Below are 23,795 nucleotides of genomic sequence, written 5' to 3' on the forward strand. Positions count from 1 at the left end.
TTTGTTTTTGACACTGGAGTTTTAGTGTACAGAAATCATTTTCTCAATAGTGAGGACTGAAGTAATAAAAATAAGTGTTTGATTGGAGTGTGCCATATTGAACTCCTTTTTCTACCAACAAAATCAGGTTTCCTGGATTCTAATTCTTGCATTGTTATGTCACAGGCACAGGTCTCAGTCTTGTCTTTTATAGTGTTTTACACAAAAGTGTTTCATACCATTTAATTTTCATAAATATCTTTATGCCCTACAGAAAGAACTTCTGGGAATAGATGATCATGTGTATTTGTTTAATAATTAATTATCTAACTGTTGAGCAACTGGAAAACTATTTACAATTGCTTTTTCAATCGTGTATTATGATAATTAACGGGACTAATAATAACACCGAGGCACTTCTGGGTTATCATGTAATCTATGTTTCTGATTAGTTGAAAGTCTCTAGTGTATATAAAGTGTATATGAGAAAAATAAACAGTGGAGTATTTGATTAATCAAAGGTGTACTATTTCTCAACCTGGCTGGATAAAAATAAACTGTTATGTTAAAAACAGTATATTTTGGGTCTTACTACTCACAATATTCTTTTTTAGGCAATAGAGATTATGCCAAAGACGATCCATTGGAATTTAAGTCCCACCAGTGGTTTGGAGCATCTGTGAGGTCGAAACAAGATAAAATTTTGGTAAGTCTTCTGGATATTTATTCACAGGTGAGTTTAGTCAGTTTATGTAGAGACACAGGAGGTTTTATATTTTCAGACTGATAGTAAAATTCAGTATGCTCAAGGGTGCAAGGTATAACAACATAAGACAGCTCTGATCAAAGGCCACTCTGTCCAAAGAGGCCATCTCTCTTGCCCTTCTTGAACAGGCTTTCACTTCTTTTCACCCTCATTCCTACTTTGTTTTACCTGCCCCACTTGATAGTTCCTATCAGTTTATTTCCACCCAGCCAAGTATAGGAATAGTGTGGCTTTGGTTAACAAATGCTTTACTACTTCCTCTCTTTCTCTCTCCTTTTTTTTTTTTTTTTTTTCCCTGAGATGGAGTCTTGCTCTGTCACCCAGTGCAGTGGTGCTATCTCGGCTCACTGCAACCTCCGCCTCCCAGGGTCAAGCAATTCTCCTGCTGCAGCCTCCCAAGTAGCTGGGATTACAGGCATCTGCCACCATGCCTGACTAATTTTTGTATTTTTAGTAGAGACAAGGTTTCGCCATGTTGACCAGGCTGGTCTCTAACTCTTGACCTCAGGTGATCCACCCACCTCGGCCTCCCAAAGTGCTGGGATTACAGGCCTGAGCCACCGAGCCCGGCCACTTCATCTCTTTGAAAATACAACATGATGTTGAAGTGGGATACAGAACAAAGAAAAAAAAAGTAACAACCTTCCTTCACCTCATCCCCCCTATGCTGCTGTCCATTCCTCTGCTCCTCTTCTCAGACACTTTCTGAAATGTTTTCTATGGTAGCCATCCTAGTTCTTTACTTCACATTCCCTTTCCTATGTCACCATTGACTTTCCGGTCACTGAAATTCACTAGCATTTATATATATGTACATACATACATACCATTATGTTTTGTTTTCTCTGCTGGTATTTATTTTTTATCTTTCTTGCACTCTCAGCATTATTCAGAATAGTCAACATCCCTTCTTTTTTTAACTAAATTTTTCTTCTCTTGGTTTCTGTGAACTGTATTTTCCTGGTTTTTCTCCTATCTTACTGGCTGCTCTTTTGTAGTCTCCTTTAATGGCTCCTCTTCCATTCAATTTCCAAATATTGGGGTGTCCTTGATCTCTATTTAGCTTCCTTTGCTTCTTCTAACTACAACTTTTACCTAGAGTTCCTAGTCTCTCCTATGGCTGTAAGTATAATCCCCAAATCTATATCTCTAGCTTTTAATTCTCCCTGGACCCTTTAAGTCATATTTCCAGACTACCTATTTGGCTTCCAAATGAACGTGGCCAAAATAGGACTCTTGTTTCCTTCCATGAAAGAAGAAAAACAAATAAAAAGCTATTTTATATATATATATAAATATATATATAAATATATATAAATATATATAAATATATATATAAATATATATATAAATATATATATATATATATTTCCCAGTTTATTAGGAGGCCTGATTTTCTGCCCTATTCACTAGTGAGCACTCACAATCTGTCTCAAAAATATATCTCACATTTATCAGTAGATCTACATGTCCGCTATTTCTACCCTGCAACAAGCCACCATCATTACCCCCTTGGACCAATGCAATGGCTCTTCTCATCCTGCTGCTGCTTCTCTTACCCTAACTGCAAGAAGGACCAGAGTGAACCAGAGCATTTTACCTTGATTAAAACAGTCAAGTGGCTCTCTATCACTCTCTGAATAAGTATGATAAGCTCATACTGTCTTAAAAACATCTCCAAAAACAAGTCACTGGCTATGTCTTTGGCCTCCTCTCACTCCATCTTACATACTAAAGCCAGGCTTGTCTTTATTTCTTCCACATTCCAAATCATTTCAGTTAGTACCTTAGTGTTTGTGTTCCCTCTGCTTGTATTAGTTGTCTTTATGATTTCTACTTGGCTAGCCCTTTGTCATTCAGATTTCACCTTTAATTTATTAATTTCCTCAGAGACCGCTCTGCCTATTTTAATTATTTACATAGTATTTATTATTGCCTTTATTTTTTCATCTAATTATGCTGCATAGGATTTGCTTAGGAGGTGAAGTTTTAGCAGACTTTAAAGGATGTGCCACATTTCAGCAATTGGAGGTGAAGGATTGGGTTAAGAGTGGAGATATTCTAGGCAGAAAGAGGTGCAAAGAAGCAGGAGTAAGCAAAAGGAGCAGGCTACCCACTCTGGAACATCAAGTACGTGTAGAGAAGTAGCTGCTATGACCTACTTTCACTGTTTTCAGGGTACATATAGAATAAGTCAGTACTGATGTTCTGCGGTGCTTATGTTAGCACTTTGCTTCAAAAAGTGTTATAGAAAACCAATTAAACCTTTTTCACTAAATGAATTGTTACACATTTGGTAGATTACTATGCTGTTAAAGCATTCATTACTCTGCTACTCTACGTGGTATTTCAATCTAGAATGCTGAAAACAAAAAGGTCAAATACTGCACATTCTTTTGCTCTCTTAATAAATTATTTGCTGTATAATTTAGGGGATATATTCCCTATGCATGAGTGTTACTTAGTTCAAAACCTAATTTAGTCTCTACCTTTAGCATAGCATATTGCATCAAGAAATATACTACCTGAAATAACAATTTTTCTAACTATTTTGAAAAAAAATTTGGACCACAAATATGGCCTTCGGAATAATGTGAGACAAAGACTTCTTTTAAAATCTTTATTTACCACTATGGTAAGGAATTTAAGGTATAGGATAGGTTTGATTAATTTCTATGAATGCTTTGCAAGTTGGCCAGGTGTGGTGGGTGTGTTAGCTTACAACTAGCATGTTGGGAGGCTGAGGCAGGAGGATTGCTTGAGCTCAGTTAGAGACCAGCCTGGGAAACATAGTGAGACCGCGTTTCTACAAAAAATTTTAGAAAATTAGCCAGGAATGGTGGCATTCACATGTGGTCCCATGCCACATGCTACTCAAGAGGGTAAGGCCAATTACTTGAGCTCAGGGGTTCAAGGCTGCAGTAAGCCATGATCACGTCGCTGCACTCCAGCCTGGGCAACAGACTGAGACCCCATCTCAAAAAAAGAGAAAGTGATGTTATATTCTGAAGTAGTATAGAGCATCTGAAACGCTAAATTTTTAGAAAATCTTTATGTCATGGACTAAACCTTTGATTTTAGGCCTGTGCCCCATTGTACCATTGGAGGACTGAGTTGAAACAGGAGCGAGAGCCTGTTGGAACATGCTTTCTTCAAGATGGAACAAAGACTGTTGAGTATGCTCCATGCAGATCACGTATGTACAGGATATTGTACCAGCCTTTAAGAAGAGGGGTGGGAAGCCTAGTTTGTTAAAAATATGTGTGTGTGTGTGTGTGATTAAAACATATAGACATATTATGGGAACAAAATGAAAACAATCCTACTAAGGTAAAGAGATTACAAATGTGAAGTAAACAGGTTTACTTTTTCTAAGAACTCATTTTCATCTTCCTTCATTCGTATATGATTTTAAGAACCTGTATTTTTGATGACTAATAGTCAAAAGATGCTCAGTTGAGCTTCTCTAACAGAGAAGATGTGGACCCTACAACTAAAGATTCTGATTCAGTAGCTCTAGGTCAGGCCTGGGTACCTGAATTTTTAACAGACTCTGCAAGGCAAGTCTGATAGATACCAAAGTTTGAGAACTCCTGCTTTATAGTAATAATGATGTCGAAAATAAAAAAATATTATGTCTTAAAGAGCCAAAGTTAATATAGGAAGATAAACATTGAACTCAGGAGTCTTGACTCTGAATTTTCCTGCTCTTAATCAGAGTTTCTTTGTTAACCTGCTACCAAGCCCACCCCTTTTTGGTGATCCAGATGATTTTATGCTCTTTGCTAATATTACTTGAAATTTCAAAAGGAATTAATATCATGACTAATGATGACTTGAAGCAATTATAATTTTGATTATGCTTTTCCAAAATCTATACATCCTCTTCTCTTTGGAGATTCCAATCCTTTTGTGCCCCGCTACTCTTTGCTGAATTAGCTACTACTTTAGATCTTCCTTATACCAGAAGCATAAAAATAGATTACTGAAATGTGTATAGTGTTTATGCCTAGAGCCCTTAGGCCATTATTTTTTGTGTTCCACTGGTCACCACATAGTTTATTAGAGAAAATTAGTAACAAATGCACAACATGTAAGACTCTTACTCCTATATTTGTTTTGTCCATGTTAGGTGACATGTGACACTAGGTCAAAGGGACTGTTCTATCTTCCAAATTCTAAGTAGTTAAATCTACAGGAAACTGCAGATTATTTCAATAAACACTTATTTTCTTAGCCCAACACTTTGATACTACCTATTATAAGTGGGAAGTGGACATTAAAAGAGTGATACCTACCCAAATCTGTATTGTTTGTTAGGAAAGAGAAAAAATTAGGTTAGAAAGTATACACTGCACAGGATGAGGGAAATTGAGGCTTTATCCTCAGGGCTTGGATGCCATCTGTACTGCCATCTTTATGTTGGTATTTTGGTTATGGTACTGTCATCTTTGGTAGTAGGTAGAGAATCTGAAGATTAAATTTGTATTTTTAATTTCTTTATTGCAAAAATGTTCCTATTTGAGAAGATAATTTAATAGCTATGAAGAATGAGTTAACCCTTGTATGCCAGGTTTGTTACTTATTACTTATATGATGTACACACACACACAATACACCCTTATTTTCATTTGATGCATGTGGGAACTGAGAATCACATAGTTGAGGCAATTTTATTTCCATATCTCATGGGGTTAAGAGTGGGGATATTCTGGGCAGAAAGAGGTGCAAAGAAACAGGAGTAAGCAAAAGGAGCAAGCCACCCACTCTGGAGCATCAAGTACCTATAGAGAAGTAGCTGCTATGACTGACTTTCACTATTTTCAGGGTACATATAGAATAGGTCAGTGTTGAAGTTCTGAATGGTCAAATGAGGATTTAAACCTAAGTTTGTCTATTCCAAAAGAACCTTTCCTCTACATTATTCACAATAGAAAATGTTTTCCATTTCAATTGCTTCTGTATTAAGCGCAGCTTTTCTATAAAGAATACCTCCTGCTTTCATGACCTAGGTTTGAATAATTCCTGATATATAAGAATACATGGAAATCTCCTGAAAACATGCATTCTAATGATGATTCCCTTGTTCACAGAATGCTCTTATTTGGTTTAGGCACAGAAAGTATAAAGTCATTTAAAGCTATATTTTCTAAGGTATCCAAATCAGGTCAATGAACTGTGGCTTGTGGGCCTCTTTTTGTGACTGAAGTTTTATTGGAATACAGCCACACCCATTTGTTGATGTGTTATCTGTAATGATCTAGTAGAGTTCTGAGAGTTGAGTTGCTACACTGTGAGCCTAAAATATTTACTGTTCAACTTTTTACAGGAAAAGCTTGCTGAACCCTTATCTAAATAATAAAACCTGAAATCTTAGGGAAAGCTTAAAGAACAATCTCAAAAAACAAAACAAAGTGCATGCCTTTGTTTCTAATAGGCCTGGCGCTTTCAGTAACCCTTGATTATTGTACATGCTTTTTGATTCAACCTTTGAAATATTAAACCACCTATAATAGGCTTAAATTGTGAAGGGCATCTTGTTTGGAGAAGAAGACTTAGGAGTGGAAGTCTGAGAACCTGGGTTATATTCTGATTTTCTGCTGACAATCCACCTATAGCTGTGGGTAATTCACCTAACCACTCTGGGCCTTTGTTTCATCATTGGTAAAACACCAATTCACACAAAAAATTTCAGAGATATAAATTTAGTGTTTTTTTTTTTATCTGTTTCATACTTCAGTAAATTATGCAAACCAATAATTGGTTTTATGAGGTGGTGTCAGTTTTGTGGGACTACATTGCTAACTTCTTAGTAACTTTGCTTGTCTTGGTGGCAGATTGTGGGTTGTTTTGTTTATTTGTTTGCTTTTGGGTTTTTTCTTTTTGTTTGTTTGTTTTGGTGGTTTGGTTACTTGGTTTGTTCTGTTTTTAACCTGACTTATATGAACATCCTGGATAAGGGATTTCACTGTCTGTCACTAACTTACCTTATTACTGATTACATTTGCTTTCAGCTTTTCCATAACTGCATGGTAAAACCTCAACTCTTAGGAAAAGCATAAAAAACAACCTCAAAAAACAAAAAAACCAAGTTACTTAGGGAAATTAAGTAACTCGACCATGGCCAACCAGCTAGTAAATGAGAGTATAGACCTGACCCCACGTGTGTCTACACCCCCTACACTGCACTGTCTGAAATCAACAATATACTTATCATTTCCTGAGCAATGACAAAGGACATTATGCAGTAGACCAAATGTTCTTCTGTTCTAAATTGCCTAGCCACGAATCATATGATGCAAATACCCTTTCAACTCCATGCTCAGACTGAATCTTCTGTTCCTTTTGTCTGCTTTCTGATGCTAATATTATTTGAACATAGATTTTTCTCAGTAATGATTTCTAGTTGGCTTTTCCTTTCCCTTTGTCATTACTCAGGGAATGATAAAGATATTACTGATTTAAGACAGTGCAGTGTAGTGGTATAGGCACCTCTGGGTTCAAGTCCCACTCTCTTATTTACTAGCTGGTTGGCTATGGTCAAGTTACCTAATTTCCCTAAGCATCAGTTCCATTACCTGTACAAATTATTGAGTAATAATAGTATCTCTCATAGGATTGGTATAAAGACTTAAAAAAGATGATGTCATGTAAAATGCTTTAGCATAATACCTGACTCAGAGTAAAGGCTTAATAAACCCTAGCTGATCTTACTGTCAAAATCAATAATATTACTATTTGTAATGTCATTACCAGACCTAACAAGTGGGAGAAGTGTTAACCATCTGCAGGAATAAGTACCAGAGCCTGCACCAAAATATTTTATATTCAACATAAAGTCTTTAAATTGGCAAAAGCACTCAGTTTAATATATACCTGTTAAGAAAATTTTAAGGGACGGTCATGCTTTTTAACTGGATATTCTGGGAAACCAAATAAAGCAGATAATTGTACAGTATGATAATCAAAAAAAGGATGTCTTTATAAATAGCTTGAAATAGTTCCCCAGATGCAACTCGAATAAAGGAAATAAATAGCTGACTTGCTCTAACTTGAGGTTAGAGCAGAATTCCTTAGTCTGATTCACTGGACGCTGGAAACCCCAGCCCCACATTTTCCCAGTCCCTCTTGGTTAGAAAAATTTACATTGGTTTAGCATTATACTCTTGAGACTATTTTCTTTAAAAAAAAAAAAAAAAAAACTTTAAAAAAATTTAGATATTAAATATGTAATCTTTGGGCAGTTTCCAGGCTTTAAAAATGGGTTCAGAATTTCTGATGGGATTATTTGGCAGAAGTCCTTAGAAGTTTGTCCTTATGACTGAAAACAGATATTTTTGGTTCCTGTATTTGGGTGGCAAATAAAGTAACAGTACAACTTTTTAATGTATTTGTAACATTGGCCACTGTAAGTCTTTGATAACTGAAGGATAGTGTTTTCCATTGTTCTCTGTTATCCTCCAAGTAAATTAAGGGGGAAGTGTTCAGATTCATCCTTACATGTGTTCTAGGTACTGTATTGCTCATGATTAAAATTAATTTAAATTAATTGGCTGATTGCTCAGAATTAGTCCCTTTCTGTGAGAACTACTAAAAAGGGAACAACTACACAAGAACAAAACTATTGAGCCTACTATGGTTGGAAAATACCTGAAAGTGTCATGAAAAGATGGTTACTTTAATTAGATCTCCATACTAAACGTGTGAGGAGAGCTTTATATTTTACTTTTTGAAGAGCATTACGTTCTGGTCTGCCCATTTCCTGAAATTCTGAGCTATGTTATTCATCTTTGTTGTTGGCTATAAAATGTATGTATAGGAATGTATGTATCTCTTTGCTGCTATTAATAATAACAAAGGTCTTAGGGTAATAGGAATAAAGGAATTTCAGATCAGAACTTTTAACTTGCAGATCACAACTTGTTAGTGTTTTATGGAATCAGTGAAGTAGGTCACAACCGCAATAGTTTTTCTAAAAAAATAGAATGAAATAAAATAGAAAATGTTAGAGTGTATTCTATATAATAATACAAATATTGTTTTGTAAGATTTTAAGTTGTCTCTGTATGTTTTATACACACAATGTGTGTTGGGTTGTGATATAAATTATAATCTTTTTGTGGATTATGGATTAAAAAAGGGTTTGAAATTTATCATTTTAGTTGGTTTCTTTGTTCTCTGGTTACTGGTTCAGGTATTTAATCTTTGTTTCCATATCTGAGTAAATGGTGCTGACAAACATGCATACTAACTCTCTTGGAATGTGGTAATAACTAAGTGCCCGAGTGAATGACCACTCTCAGAAAATAGTACATTATCTTATGATTCTAGTGATACCAGGTTTTCTCATGTTTTGTTTTGTGTTCTTTGTTTTTGGGTTTGTGTATATTTCCAATCTTTTTATTTTAGAAGATATTGATGCTGATGGACAGGGATTTTGTCAAGGAGGATTCAGCATTGATTTTACTAAAGTAAGTTCTCATTTAAGACTGAAAGAGATTCAGACCTACCTTACTGACTGAACTGTGGTTAAAAATAAACTGGTCACTCAGCTCCTTTACAGCTGTTACCTCTTTAATGAAAACAGTTAATAAAACGATCCATTCATTTTGACATTCTTTGTCTTATATTATTCCCTCCCTAGTAAACATTGCTTATTTGAAATAGGGAGACATCCCCCATCACTCTGGGAATGGAGGAAAGTAGACAATCTCCTCAGTAAATGATAGGTAACTATTATGACTTAATATTAACATTTCCAGTTATATGAATTTATAGCATATTAAAGTTCTACATTTTTAATTAAAATTGTTTTTCTTACAAAAGCTGTCAACGAGAGCTTTATTACAAAATTAGAGTTACATAAAAGCTGGAAAACATGCATGTTTGCCATCTATTATGTGCCTGTAGGCACTAAGTGAAGCTGACTTCACTTATGTAATGTGTAATAATTGTAAGAAATCTCATAGGCAGGGCTCTATGTATTTTTAACTAAATTAATATTCTCTTCAGAATTGGTATTTTTAATCTGTTTTCTGAAAATAAGAATTCCATTTAAATGTTCAAAGGTAAATTTTCTGAAGTACTTTTCTTTATTTACTTTTCTTTTGTGTGTTTATTTGTTTTGGTGGTGGGGGAGTATGCACATTTTGAATATCAAATTGAGAGTATTCTTTCTAGAGAAATCTAAAAAATATGTTGATTGATTGTGTGTAGCCCTTCCTTAGAAAGCTTATATGTAGACTTTCTTAGAAATGTGAGCAAAGTGGAGTGCCTTAAATGTATGAAAACAACTGAAATTGAAATAATATGATGCATAAGAACTAATGAAGCATTTTTCTTATTTTAAAAATTTGTAGGCTGGGTGCGGTGGCTCATGCCAGTAGTCCCAGCACTTTGGGAGGCTGAGGTACGAGGATCACTTAAGCCCAGGAGACCAGCCTGAGCAACATAATGGGACACCATCTCTACAAAGAATTAAAAATTAGCCAGGCATGATGACATGTGCTTGTGGTCCCAGCTATTTGGGAGGCTAAGGCATGAGGATTGCTTGAACTGCAGTGAGTGAGGCTGCACTGAGCCATGGTCATGCCACTGCATTCCAGCCTGAGCAACAGAGCAAGACCCCGTCTCAGTTTTTAAAAACAAATTATATTTTATCTGTATTTGTATTTTATTATTTTTTTTTCTAGACTAGGTACTGATAATTATAGTTAACTCTCCTTACTAGGTAATTTGTTTTTAATACTCTAAATTTCATACTATATTACTCAAAATTCAGAATGTAAGTAAGCCAGAGATAAAGTATATTAATAAATATTAGGTTTAAACTTGTATGATACATTTCCAAATAGGTATTATATATTTTTAAAATATCAATGTTCATCTTTTCTGTATTTATGCCTATACAACCATAACCCCAAAAGTACTCTCATACTGTGAAAGTCATTGCTAAATTAGATGTTCACTTTCTTAAACACATTTCTGAGAAAAGGGTGTCTTTTTAGGGCAGATGACTTAGAAGTGTCTTTTACATAGCCAAGGCAAAAGATTGTCTGTTGAAAGCTTGGAAGGGCTATATGTACATTTGGAGGGGAAAAAAATGTATCTTACCTCCAGCAAGAAGAGATTTCTAAAATATTGTGCTCAAACACAATATACCTAGAATTAGACACTTTTAGTTAGTTAAATGTAAGAAATGCTAGGCAAGCATAATTTGTATATGTATAATACACCCTGAAAATTTTATTCTCAACTGCACTCCTGTTTAGATCTGAGACACTAAAAGTATTTCCTTTAGCAGAAAATTCTTCAGTGATTATAGAAAGAAAATTTGCTGTATATAGTCACAAATTTAATATACAAAATTAAGAAGTGACTTTAAAAAATTGTAACCTGATAATACTTTGCATTAGTACCTCATTTCAAATGTGTGAAGCAGCCAAGATCCACAAGAAGTTGTGTATCTTCATATATTAAATGAATACATTATAACTTTTCTTTTAAGTTTTGTTTTAGAAAAGATACAGTGAAAACCACTGAAACTGAGTTAGATGAATTTGAGATTTATGATTTTGTTTGCCTTAATATAGATTAGATAGATAGATAGGTAGATAGATAGACAGACAGACAGACAGATAGACAGATACGTATAAGACTCAGCGCTTTAAGAGGCTGAGCTGGGAAGATTGCTTAAAGCCAGGAGTTTGATAATAGCCTGGGTGAGGGAAGACCTTGTCTGCACGAAAAAAAAAAAAAAGGCATCTTAATTAACCTGGTAATGATATAAAGATACATTACTGTATTGTTCAGTCATATATACAAATACATATATATCTTATGTTTTTCATTGATTTCTATTTTGAGAGATATTTGTTCTTTAAATATATACCTTTTTGTTGTGTGATTTCATCTAGGCTGACAGAGTACTTCTTGGTGGTCCTGGTAGCTTTTATTGGCAAGGTAGGTTAATATTTTTTAAATTACAATTATTGACTATGTGTCACTGATTCACCTGGCTTATTGTATGCCTATGACATTTTACAAATCATTTTAAAGAAAGAAATGGAAATACAATTAAAGTATATAAACACTCCATTTTACACAGTGTTTTTTAAAAGAATATAACATATATAATATATATTAAATGTGTATATATTCCTAGAAGAAAATAAACTAAATATTTAAAAAGTAAATACATACTTTTATGTTAAATATATTTTAAAAGTAAATATATAAAGTAATTTTAAGTAATTTATTTTTATTGTGTGTGATATATACTTCTTCATGTCTATACTCTAGGGGCCATGATACAATCATTAGGCAGTGTGCAAAACCAATCTGTATAGGCCAACTGTGGCATTCTAAAAGTTGCAGGTTTTGAAAGTATTTTGAAGTTGCTCGTTAGGATATTTAAGTGATTCTTTTCTTATTACTGATGTTGAGAATGATCTCTAGGTGTTTGGGGACTTCTTAAAAATTGAAGATCTTTTGCTGGGTGCACTGGCTCATGCCTGAAATGTCAGCACTTTGGGAAGCTGAGGCGGGAGGCTCGCTTGAAGCCAGGAGTTCACAACCAGCCTGGGCAGCAAAGTGAGACCCTGTCTCTGCCAAAAAAATAAAAAATTAAAAACATAAAGGCAGGTGTGGTGGCCCACGCCTGTAATCCCCGCACTTTGGGAGACCAAGGTAGGAGATCACCTGAGGTCAGGAGTTAGAGACCAACCTGGCCAACATGGTGAAACCCCGTCTCTACTAAAAATACACACATTAGCTGGGCATGGTGGTGTGGGCCTGTAATCCCAGCTACTCAGGAGGCTGAGGCAAGAGAATCACTTGAACCCAGGAGGAGGAAGTTGTAGTGAGCCAAGATCATACCAGTGTACTCCAGTCTGGGCAACAGAGAGACACTGTCTCAAAAAATATATATAAAATAAAATAAAATTAGAGGATCTTATTAGGTTTTTAAAAAAATATTAAACTGGCATTGATATAAAGATACATTATTATATTATTATTCAGTCATTCTGGGAGACCTAATTAAATTACCATTCGAACATATGTACAACAGATTATTGCTGACAGTTTGAAAATAGATAACTAAATATTTGCTTTCTTTGTGTATCATTAGAGATATACAATTATTTATCTCATTAATATATTGACATATTTAGTTTCTGCTAAAAAGTACTATTTATAAGTTGAACTATTTTGTATTAGCATTCTGATATTCAAGCATTGTCAGTATTTGGAAGAATTAGAAATCCTTTGACTATATTGATTTGAAAGTTTCAAATTTTACTCTTGTATTCTACACTATGCTTTCCTGAATTGCTTCTTTGTAGAAAAACTCATGCTTGCTTTTGCCTTGTGGAGAGGGAAGCTAAAGAAGGAGATTTGCTGGAGGATGACAGGATGGAAGGAGAATAAGAAGGAATGAAAAATAGGAATAAGTGAAATGTTGAAAGGGAGGGCAAAGGAGGGAATAAAAAAAGACAAAATTCAGGCATCACAGACAGGGATCAGAACGTGATCCCTGTCTCTTTCTAAAACATAGCAAAACTGAAAAATTGAAATTTCTATGGATTATACATCTGTTGGGAAATAAAATGATTTAGAAAAATTATAATTGAGTTTTACTGTTTTACAACAAAAATAGCAGTTCTAAAGTACATAAGAGAAAATAGGGGATATTAATACTTTCTAGTTAAGATATAGAAATACAGATTTATTTTTCTTCTTTATTGCTGACTGTGTCATTCAGTGGAGGGGAAGGAAGTATCTGATGAGGATGCCTGGGAACCAAAACTGTCAAGGAAGCTAAATTTTGTGATTTTCAGTTAGGACTACTTGTTAACTTTGTCTTTTTAAGAGATATAGCTGTGAGCATGTATGAACTATTTTTTAATGCCATGGGTATTGCATAAATAAGAGTAATATTAATAAATAGGAATGTGCAATAATTAGGATACAGTAATAAATTAGGACAGAGGTAGTATTAATATATTTATTAAAATTTTATTACAAGTTTTATGTAATATATAGCTAGCAGACTCAGTGAATTGGCAGATAGTATTTTGTTTTAATAACATTAAAATCAGCAGATGTCACCCTGGATAAGTATGTTAGAATGAATTTTTCCACAGATCTCAGAATTGTAGTTGTTAGAATGGAGAAAAGAATGTTTTATTCAGAAGAAATAGTGAATTTTCCTCTGTTCTTCGATTCAGGAAATGTTTATTGAATTTCGTATGTTCTTGATACTGCTTAAGCCCAGATGATAAAGTAGTGATCAAGACAGAGAAAGTGTTTCTGTCCTGTAGATTCAATCTCTGTGACTGAACAGATGGGAACAGGACTGAAAATGTTAGCTGTTACACATCTTTCTAAAACAGCAGGAATGATAAGAGATTATTGTATCCATATTGTGGAGACAACATGTAATAAACCAGCTATCCTTTCTTGGCATGGAGGGCAAGCTGATTTTTGTGTAGTCATCTAGATTTCTTGTCTGCTTAATAACAAGGTTGTGAACAAAGGTGAACTCATCCATTCAGGTTGTTTCCTAAAGATGTTTAAATTACTAGTTAAAAAGATATCAATTGAACCAATCATTCTGATTATAAAGGTAACAGTATTGTTTCAGTGAATTTTTCATGTTTTAATGGATTAGTTGGGTGATAGCCTTTGATTTCATTATTCCATATATTTAACATTGCTTTCTAGTGGTTTAAGACAAATCCTGTTTTCTTAAATTTTTATTAACAGAGACTGATTTTAAGTACTGGCTTAAACAGAAATAATTTTAAGTTAAGAATATCCATTTTCAAATTGAGTATGATCAAGGAGAATTATGTAAGGCTAATAATTAGAAGTACTAATATCTAATATTGTTTTCTTTCATGCAGGTACATTATTTGCATCATAAAATCATAAAAATCCCATTTGAAGGTTATTTATTTTATATATATATATATATATACTTCTTTTTAGGTCAGCTTATTTCGGATCAAGTGGCAGAAATCGTATCTAAATATGACCCCAATGTTTACAGCATCAAGTATAATAACCAATTAGCAACTCGGACTGCACAAGCTATTTTCGATGACAGTTATTTGGGTAGGTAAAACCAAAATTTGCTCATTTTTGGAATTGTGGTGTATTTGCTTTTATCTGCTTATCGTCTTTTAAGCAGAAAAATATTTTATGTGAAATAGATTAGGATTTTTAAAAACATACAGAATATACAATTTTAAATTGTTAATGAGTACTTTGGTTATGTTACATTTCAGTAATTGAAATTGAAGAGAGCGATTATTTGTGCAGTGATAATAATAATAGCTAGCTTTTAAGATATGCTTACTGTGTTCTGGGCATTCCTCAAGGTGACTTGATTTGTATTCGCTCATTTAATCCTCACAAGTCAAGCATATTGTATTATTCTCATTTTGTAGGTGAAAACACCAAGGCACTGAGATGCAAAATAACTTGCCCAAAGTCACTTGCTTGTAACTTGCTGTTCAGAGATTCAAATGGAGGCATTCTAACTCCTGAAGTTTTATTCATGATGTTAAATAAAAGTCTTGGTCTTTAGGACTTATTAACATGTGTTCTCTCTTTAAATTTCTTTCTGATATATTAAAACAAGTCATATATGACAGAAATAGTACTTGCTAAGAGAATTTATTTGTTGCTTCTTTTTGATGAATTGTAAATTTGCCGTTTTTAACAGACTCCTTTGTAAAGTTAGTAAGACAATTGTAGTTTTATAATAAAAATAGCCTATTTGAGTATTTAACTCAGTTGTTTCATTTAAAATTCATGTATCATATACATATGAATCTGTTATGACTAGGGGACAAAATATTACGTAATTAAAGGAGTTTCTTGAAAATATTTTCAAGGAATGCTTACTCAGCAAACCTGCCGAAGATAACTTACTTGTCCTGACGCTTCTCCCCTTTGGTTTCCTGTTTAGGTTACTCTGTGGCTGTCGGAGATTTCAATGGTGATGGCATAGATGGTATGAAGTTCTCGAACTATATCTAATCTTTAAAAAAATTAGATTAAGCATTTGAAACATGTGGCATTGAAATTTTTAAACAGTTTGAGTGGCTGGGTGCTGTGGCTCAAGCCTGTAACCTCAGCACTTTGGGAGGCCAAGGCGAGTGGATCCCTTGAGCCCTGGAGTTCGAGAATAGTCTGGACAACATGGCAAAATCCAGCCTCTAGAAAAAATACAAAAATTAGCTGGGCGCGGTGATGCACACCAGTGTCCAGATACTCAGGAGGCTGAGGTGGGAGGATCGCCAGAGCCCAGGGAGGTTGAAGCTGCCATGAACTGTGATTGCGCCTGCCACTGCACTCCAGCCTGGGTGACAGAGCCGAGACCCTGTCTCAAAAAACAAAAGAAAATTTTAAGCAGTTTGAGCGCTGCGTGCTGTGGCTCAAGCCTGTAATCTCAGCACTTTGGGAGGCCAAGGCGAGTGAATTCCTTGAGCCCTGGAGTTCGAAAGCAGTCGGGACAACATGGCAAAATCCAGCCTGTAGAAAAAATACAAAAATTAGCTGGGCGCGGTGATGCACACCAGTGTCCAGATACTCAGGAGGCTGAGGTGGGAGAATCGCCAGAGCCCAGGGAGGTTGAAGCTGCCATGAACTGTGATTGCACCTGCCACTGCACTCCAGCCTGGGTGACAGAGCCGAGACCCTGTCTCAAAAAAAAGAAAAAAAGAAAATGTTAAGCAATTTTAAACCATTGTTATGGAATATAACAGAAGAAAGGAGAGAGATATTAGCACACTGGCGAGAGTCCAGGCTAGGTCTGTGCTAAACTTCCTCTAGTGGCTGCTGAAATTGAGACGGCTACACTTGGCTTCAGTGCCTTTCCTTTCTGCTTCTTTTTAGCCCCCAACACTGTTAGTGATTTCTTTAGCGTTTTCCTCCTTGCCTTCAGCAAATTCATTCCTCTGGGAGAGGCTTAGTTTCTTCTTTCGCTAGGCATCCTTTGTTACCTTCTGGGCCATCTCTGTACCGTTATTATCCCATCCTCTCATTGTCCATCCATCTTCCTTCAGAGCTCCATTTAGGAATCACAGTCTTTACCAGATTTTGATCACATTTCTGTGCCACAGCCACATCTACCCCACTTTAGTTTGCTCTGTATTATTTTTCATTACTGTACATTTAGTTTTTCTTTATTCTTAGGTTACTTTATCTTGTCTATTCTTGTTTAACAGTATTACAAATGACTTGAAGGCTTATTTGTGTATGTTTGAGAGCCCTCCAGAATTTATATTTGGTAAATTTTGATTTTATAGTTTAAATATGCTGGGCTATTTTTTACAGAGTACCAATTTTTCTAAATCGATTGTTTGTTTTGAACTGAAGTAGTAAAACTTAAAGCTTGCTGACATAGTCACTTCTTGTCTGCAACTTCCAGTGTTGTCCTAAAAAATGAATAATTTGTTTTTTTGTTTCAGACTTTGTTTCAGGAGTTCCAAGAGCAGCAAGGACTTTGGGAATGGTAGGACAGTTAGAAGGTATTTTTTAAAAAATCTCTAAGTTATCTTCTGTTTTACTAGATTTCATATACTTCTGTTTTTCCTTCACAGGTTTATATTTATGATGGGAAGAACATGTCCTCCATATACAATTTTACTGGCGATCAGGTATGCTTCCAGAATATGATCGCCCTCTCCCACTATAAAGGCAGTATGTACTCATTGGAGTAAATTTGTGAAATATAAAAGTGTAAAAGTGAACTATAATCTCATCAAATAGATAATTCTTCCAACTCTTATCATTTTGGTCAAACTATTATCATTTCTCTTTTGTGTGTGTGTGTATAAACAAAAATTGGTTTACTCTGTATTTTTCATTTTGTCTTGCCTTTTTCACTCAATATTTTATTATCAGAGTTTCCTAATGTCTTAAAACTTTGCTGGCAGTATCAGAATGATTTAATGATTCCATAACATTCAATATTCTACATATAAGATGGGCTTTAAATATTTCATCTTTGCTTTAGCCAAAGTAATTTGGATATTTTGGCTTGTTTTTGTCTGCCTTTTTGTTTTCTTGGAAAATACAAAATCACATACACACAAAACCACAAAGACTTTCTTTTTCTTTACTGGTAACATTAAATTCTTTTTTAAGGATGATCTATGCCTTATAATTTTATTAGATGCAACAGAAAGCATGGCACAGGTGTGTATTATAGATATTACAAGTGAACTTCATTTGTACTACATGAAATAAGATATTTCTCAGCTAAAAAATGCTAGTGCTTTTTAAGTATTAGACATTCTCTGCGAGTTCAGGCATTTTATAATATTCTCTGTTGTATGTCTCAGATAATTATACCATAAGTTGGTAATGATGAAGAAAAATGTAAACAGTAGGTAGAGAAAAATCTTTCTCAAAGTTTGCAGATCTGGGATTCAAGCCTTTTTGTTCAGTTGAGATTGTTGGGCTTTGGGATAGGATTGATAGGATGACTGACTAGACTCATGGTCCCCAGAAACCTCTTCCCATTTCTGTGGCAGTCAGGATTGATGCACAACCTGGGGAACCCTGCAGTTGACAGGCAGTTAGGGTGCTGCAGGGGTGTTCCCTTTGTTCAGTTGTGACTTCTCCAGCTCAAGCAGCTTCTCCTGTCTGGTGACCATGTATGAGTCTGGATCCTATTGCATGCAGTCAGTGATACTTGCTTTATTCTTCTTCCACTATTGTGAAGTGGGGGTGACTAGAGAGGAGTGGGAAACTTGGCTTTTATATGGGTACAAACCTGGGTTTTCCATGCTCAGTCTGTTATTGCATTGGATAAGGTATTTGCTGCTGAAAATTTGGTTCCTTATTTATAAAAATAGGGATGCTGGCAACTTTCTCATGGGACAGTTGTGAGAATCAAAAGAAAACATTTGAATCATAGTGCCCAGGACAAAATGTGTCTCAGTAAATGCCGTCCTTTCTTTACACTTCCAAGCCAAACACTGTAGGTCACTAAGGCCCATGAATATTATTCTGTTACATTCTAGTCAGCACATCAACCTTGTATCCCAAACACAGTATATTTTATTTCACCAGCTCTGATCTTGTCATTTAAAACAGAACACACCTTTCATTTTCCCAATTACACTGTATCAACCCAAAATAGATAATGTAGGAATCTCCCTTATCATTCTCTCTTGATACCTGAGCCAATCAAATTTGAGAAGCATTGCTAACTTTCCTTGTTTGGTTTGTTGACTCATTTTTCACCTTACTTTGTATTTAATCTGTCATCTCTTTTAGTTTTGTTTTGCACTTTGAGCTCTCTTGGAGCTTTCCTTTTTCACATTTATTTACAGCTAAGCTGCTCACCCTATGAAAGCCAGTGGTGTCCTGTGGTAGGGAAAAGGACATTTCTGCTCCCTGTGCATTATAAGCTCATAATAAACCCAAACACATTTGTACTGTGTGTGATTCAAAAGCAAAACCATGTGGCAAGTAATCGATAGAGCTATGACACAAAAATGAGCTCCTTTCAATATCTTTCCAAATAGTAATTTTTAAACAGTAGTAGTAGTTTCACATAGGGGAGCCAATTATTATCTATTATGAATAATTATTTATTATCCTCATGACGTAGGCATCCGTATAAAACTTGTTGGTTTCAATCACAACATTTGTCTGTGACTATATATTTTTGTTAGTGTGCTTGTGTCTGGTATGTTTTGGGAAATGGAGAGAAAGGGAGATAATAGGGTAGGCCTAGGAAGGAGAATTGATAGTCGTTAGACTTAAATGTCATATGTCAACAGCGCTGGAATGATATACATGTAATATATTGTGTCCTAGGAATATATTCTGTTTAGGAAAACAACAAGCCTCATTACCTGATTGTCATTGTGTTGGTAGAATAAACAAAAGACAAGACATTTAGATTGAAGCACTATATGCAGAGAAAAAAAATAACCCTTTCTATTTGGTACATATATTACGAATGTTAATTGTCTAAACTAATTGAATGAAATATAAACATTTCATTTTCATCTTTTCATCCAGATGGCTGCATATTTTGGGTTTTCTGTAGCTGCCACTGACATTAATGGAGATGAGTAAGTTTAAAAAAATGTTTCCAGAAAGTTATCTTCTCATGTTTACGAATATTTTACTCAAACTAAACATTTTTTTCTGCTGTTTTTGTATTCCTTTTCTGCTAATCTTTCTGTTTAAGGAAACAATTTGAAGCAACCTTAATCATGAATTCTAGAAAACCTCTATGTTTGTGGCCGGGCGTGGTAGCTCATGCCTGTAATCCCAGCACTTTGGGAGGCCAGGGTGGGCGGATCACAAGGTCAGGAGATCGAGACCATCCTGGCTAACACAGTGAAACCCCATCTCTACTAGGAATACAAAAAATTAGCCGGGCGTGGTGGTGGGCGCCTGTAGTCCCAGCTACTCTGGAGGCTGAGGCAGGAGAATGGCATGAACCCCAGAGGCGGAGCTTGCAGTGAGCCGAGATCGCGCCACTGCACTCCAGCCTGGGAGATAGAGTGAGACTCTGTCTCAAAAATAAAATAAAATAAAATAGAAAAAAAAAGAAAACCTCTATGTATGTTCTGTTTTTTTCAGTAACTTTTATAATGTGAACAAATAATTGTATGAATTACTCATAGTTTCTTAAAAGAATTAAAGGAAGGTTTCAATTTGAAATGGGTGCTCTGGTAATCATTTTGTGTTTCACTGTGAGTGTGAGAGATGCAGAAAGAGGAAAAGTGAGTTGTAATAAGAAAGAAAATGCGTACTAAGATACGAAATTTGATGTTGTAACCAGATGAGAAGATTCTGTTCTTTTAGTTATGCAGATGTGTTTATTGGAGCGCCTCTCTTCATGGATCGTGGCTCTGATGGCAAACTCCAGGAGGTGGGGCAGGTCTCAGTGTCTCTACAGAGAGCTTCAGGAGACTTCCAGACAACAAAGCTGAATGGGTTTGAGGTCTTTGCACGGTTTGGCAGTGCCATAGCTCCTTTGGGAGATCTGGACCAGGATGGTTTCAATGGTAAGATCGAAGTTTAGTAGCTGGAGGTCCCTGATTATCTGTGTCTACCTGGAAAAGTCCTGTAACTCCATCTGTAGGAGTCTGCACAAGCAAATCTCCTTCCTGGAAAGGTGGATTGTGTGTCAGTGAGTAACACACCAAATTTAAAGACAGATTGCTATTTTTCTTTAAAAATCAGAGCAAAGATTTCAAAAATTGACTCTCATGAGTTATTATTCACTCAGCCCCAAATTAGAAGGTCAGAATGATTACTTTCTGAAATGAACCTTCATTCTCCTGGCACCTCCTGCTAGCTGGTGGCTTTATGTGTTTCTGCATCCTGCTTAGTAGCAGTGCCCTCTTCTGTTCATTTGGCTACAAGTGTTAAAAAAAAAAAATGCTTCTAGGCACATTGTCAAGGCAATGCTGACTAATGCATACCTCAAAGATATGATTTCCCATTAATAATTTTAAAGCCATAACTTTGTTGTAGCTGTCCAAAATGTTCTGAGGGATGTCATATCTCCCTTCATGGTGGCATATTAAAAGTATAAGCCTATTCTTTTACAATAGTACCATTTTAATAGTTGTCGATATCTTTAAAAAGGAAAGTTAGCTTTTACTTTAGAAGTCTTTTCAGAAACATGAAATATTGGTTACAAATTACCAAGAATTTTTTTAATAAATCTATTAAAAACCTTTCTAGAGATCACAGAATGGATAGTTGAACTAGTTTGTGTAATCAACAGTATAGTAAGCATATGCCCCCTTAAAACTTAAAGGAAAGGTATACATTAAGAAGAAAACTTTAAAAATACAGATGACTTGTTGTATGTCTCAAATAGTAGTGGAAAGGTAAATGTTGTTTGCCCTCAAGATTTCACACCTGTCTTGTGGGTAGGTGATGTCATTTACTAGAAGTGTCATCTGGAAGATTAACCCTAGATGTTTCTTTCTTTTTTTTAATTTTAATTTTTATTTTTGAGGCAGCGTCTCACTGTCACCCAGGCTAGAATGCAGTGGTGCAATCATGGCTCACTGCAGCTTCGACCTCCCAGGGTCAAGAGATCCTCCCACTTCGGCCTCCTGAGTAGCTGGGACTACAGGCTCCTACCACCATGCCCTGCTAATTTTTTTGATTTTTAGTAGAGCTGAGGTCTTGCCATATTACCCAGGCTGGTCTCTAACTCCTGAGTTCAAGTGATCCTCCTGCCTGGCCAACCATAGAAGTTTCAGTGGTACGGAACATCTACTCAGAGGTACATTTGCTACCTAAAATAGAGGCTTAAAGATTTTTACCACCAAGAGAACTTAGCATAAATCAAATGGAGCTATGGTATGAAGTTCATAATAAAATGTGAAAAGAACACTATAGAACAGACCAAATCATTACTTAATCATAACAAAAACTACATAGGAAACACAGGGCTAAGTTTGAGGTTCCACCATGAATAAAGTTAATGAATTCTTTGCTATGTAGCTGAGCCTCTTGTCTCCCAGTTTTTCTGGGAAGCCTGGTCATGTTTGCTGTTACCTTATCTTGATGTTATTCCAGTTACTTTAAAGAAAGTTTTCTCATTATTATGATCTAACCAAAATCTCTTCCAGCTTTCTAAGTTTTTGTTACAATATATTGTCTGTCAGTACAACAAATATAGACAACCGCTTAAAAAATGTGAAGTTTTACAATGATTTTACAAAGGGGTAAAATACAGATAGATACCATAGAGGATGATTTTGAAGACCCAAGGTTTCTCCTTGGGTCTTACTGTACCAAATAGTAGACTGTGAATCATAATGTCTTTAGTGAAAAATTATCTGAGCTATATTTATGTGTAGTATTTAATATATATGTGTCAATATAGTTACATTATGCATATATATGTTCTATTAGTTATAGGTTAGATCTTTTGTTGTTGTTCATACATGAAGACATTAAGTGTCATTGCTCCTATATTCCTATATTCCTCTCTTTCCACCTACCCGCACCCTAGGCATCATCAAGAGGGATATTGAAAACAAAACAATAAAGTTATGTTCCAAAATTTTATATAGCCCAAAGGTAATTATGTGCAGTTTTTATCAGTAGTCTTCCAGGAAAAGCAGAGGAAATAAAGAAAAACAGGAAAGAGCAACTAAAATGATCAAAGGAAGAAATTGATCGTATGAAGGTGTAGGATCTTCCAGACTCGACAGATGATAGCAAAGAGAGAAGATGATTAACATGTATAAAATAATGAAGGGTTTAGAAAGTTACAGATAATTTTTATTAAACAGTCACTCAACATTGTAGCCATCTTTTGTTGGAAAATTATATTTTAACAAATACTTTATATTTTTATTATTTATTGAGACAGGGTCTTCCTCTGTCACCCAAGCTGGAGTGCAGTGGTACGATCACAGCTCACTGCAGACTCAACCTCCCAGGCTCAAGCAGTTCTCCTACCTTACCCTCCCAAGTAGCTGGGACTACCAGTGTGCGCCTCCATGCATGGCTAATTTTTGTATTTTTTGTAGAGATGGGGCTTTGCCATGTTGCCAAAGTTGGTCTCAAACTCCTGGGCTTAAGCAGTCTGGCTGCCTAGGCCTCCAAAGGTGATAGGATTAAAGCATGAGCTACCATGGCCAGCCTGTTTTAATAAATACTTTATTAATGCATATGTCAGTATAGAAGTTATAGAAGTTATGCTTATCTTTGTTTTTTTTTTTTTGTTTGTTTTGTTTTTTTAGACAGAGTCTCACTCTGTCGGTAGGCTGGAATGCAGTGGCACCATCTTGGCTCACTGCAACCTCCACCTCCCGGGTTTAAGCAATTCCCTTGCCTAAGCCTTCTGAGTAGCTGGGACTACCGGCACCAACCACCACGCTTGGCTAATTTTTGTATTTTTAGTAGAGATGGAGTTTCACCATGTTGGCCAGGATGGTCTTCATCTCTTGACCTCGTAACCCACCTGCCTTGGCCTCCCAAAGTGCTGGGATTATAGGCATGAGCCACTGCACCCGGCCAACTTACCTTTTAAGGC

The 23,795-nt window shown here is 35.5% G+C and overlaps 1 protein-coding gene across 3 annotated transcripts in view; it reads left to right on the top strand.

Annotated features, from left to right (window-relative positions):
- Window positions 1–23,795, top strand: part of ITGAV (integrin subunit alpha V) — a 92,722-nt gene that overhangs the window by 33,169 nt on the left and 35,758 nt on the right. Inside the window, exons 3-12 of one of the 3 annotated variants that reach the window (XM_023212391.2) lie at window positions 594–685; window positions 3,827–3,941; window positions 9,155–9,216; window positions 11,662–11,707; window positions 14,738–14,863; window positions 15,723–15,767; window positions 17,227–17,270; window positions 17,359–17,415; window positions 19,796–19,848; window positions 20,591–20,793. In XM_023212391.2, the coding sequence (XP_023068159.1) occupies window positions 594–685; window positions 3,827–3,941; window positions 9,155–9,216; window positions 11,662–11,707; window positions 14,738–14,863; window positions 15,723–15,767; window positions 17,227–17,270; window positions 17,359–17,415; window positions 19,796–19,848; window positions 20,591–20,793 (843 nt within the window). Of the gene's footprint in view, window positions 1–593; window positions 686–3,826; window positions 3,942–9,154; window positions 9,217–10,104; window positions 10,155–11,661; window positions 11,708–14,737; window positions 14,864–15,722; window positions 15,768–17,226; window positions 17,271–17,358; window positions 17,416–19,795; window positions 19,849–20,590; window positions 20,794–23,795 lie in introns of those variants that run through there. The other 2 variants (XM_023212392.2, XM_023212393.1) reach the window with 2 other exon arrangements.

This window comes from Piliocolobus tephrosceles, chromosome 11 (genome assembly GCF_002776525.5).
Source record: "Piliocolobus tephrosceles isolate RC106 chromosome 11, ASM277652v3, whole genome shotgun sequence".
Taxonomy (NCBI): domain Eukaryota; kingdom Metazoa; phylum Chordata; class Mammalia; order Primates; family Cercopithecidae; genus Piliocolobus; species Piliocolobus tephrosceles.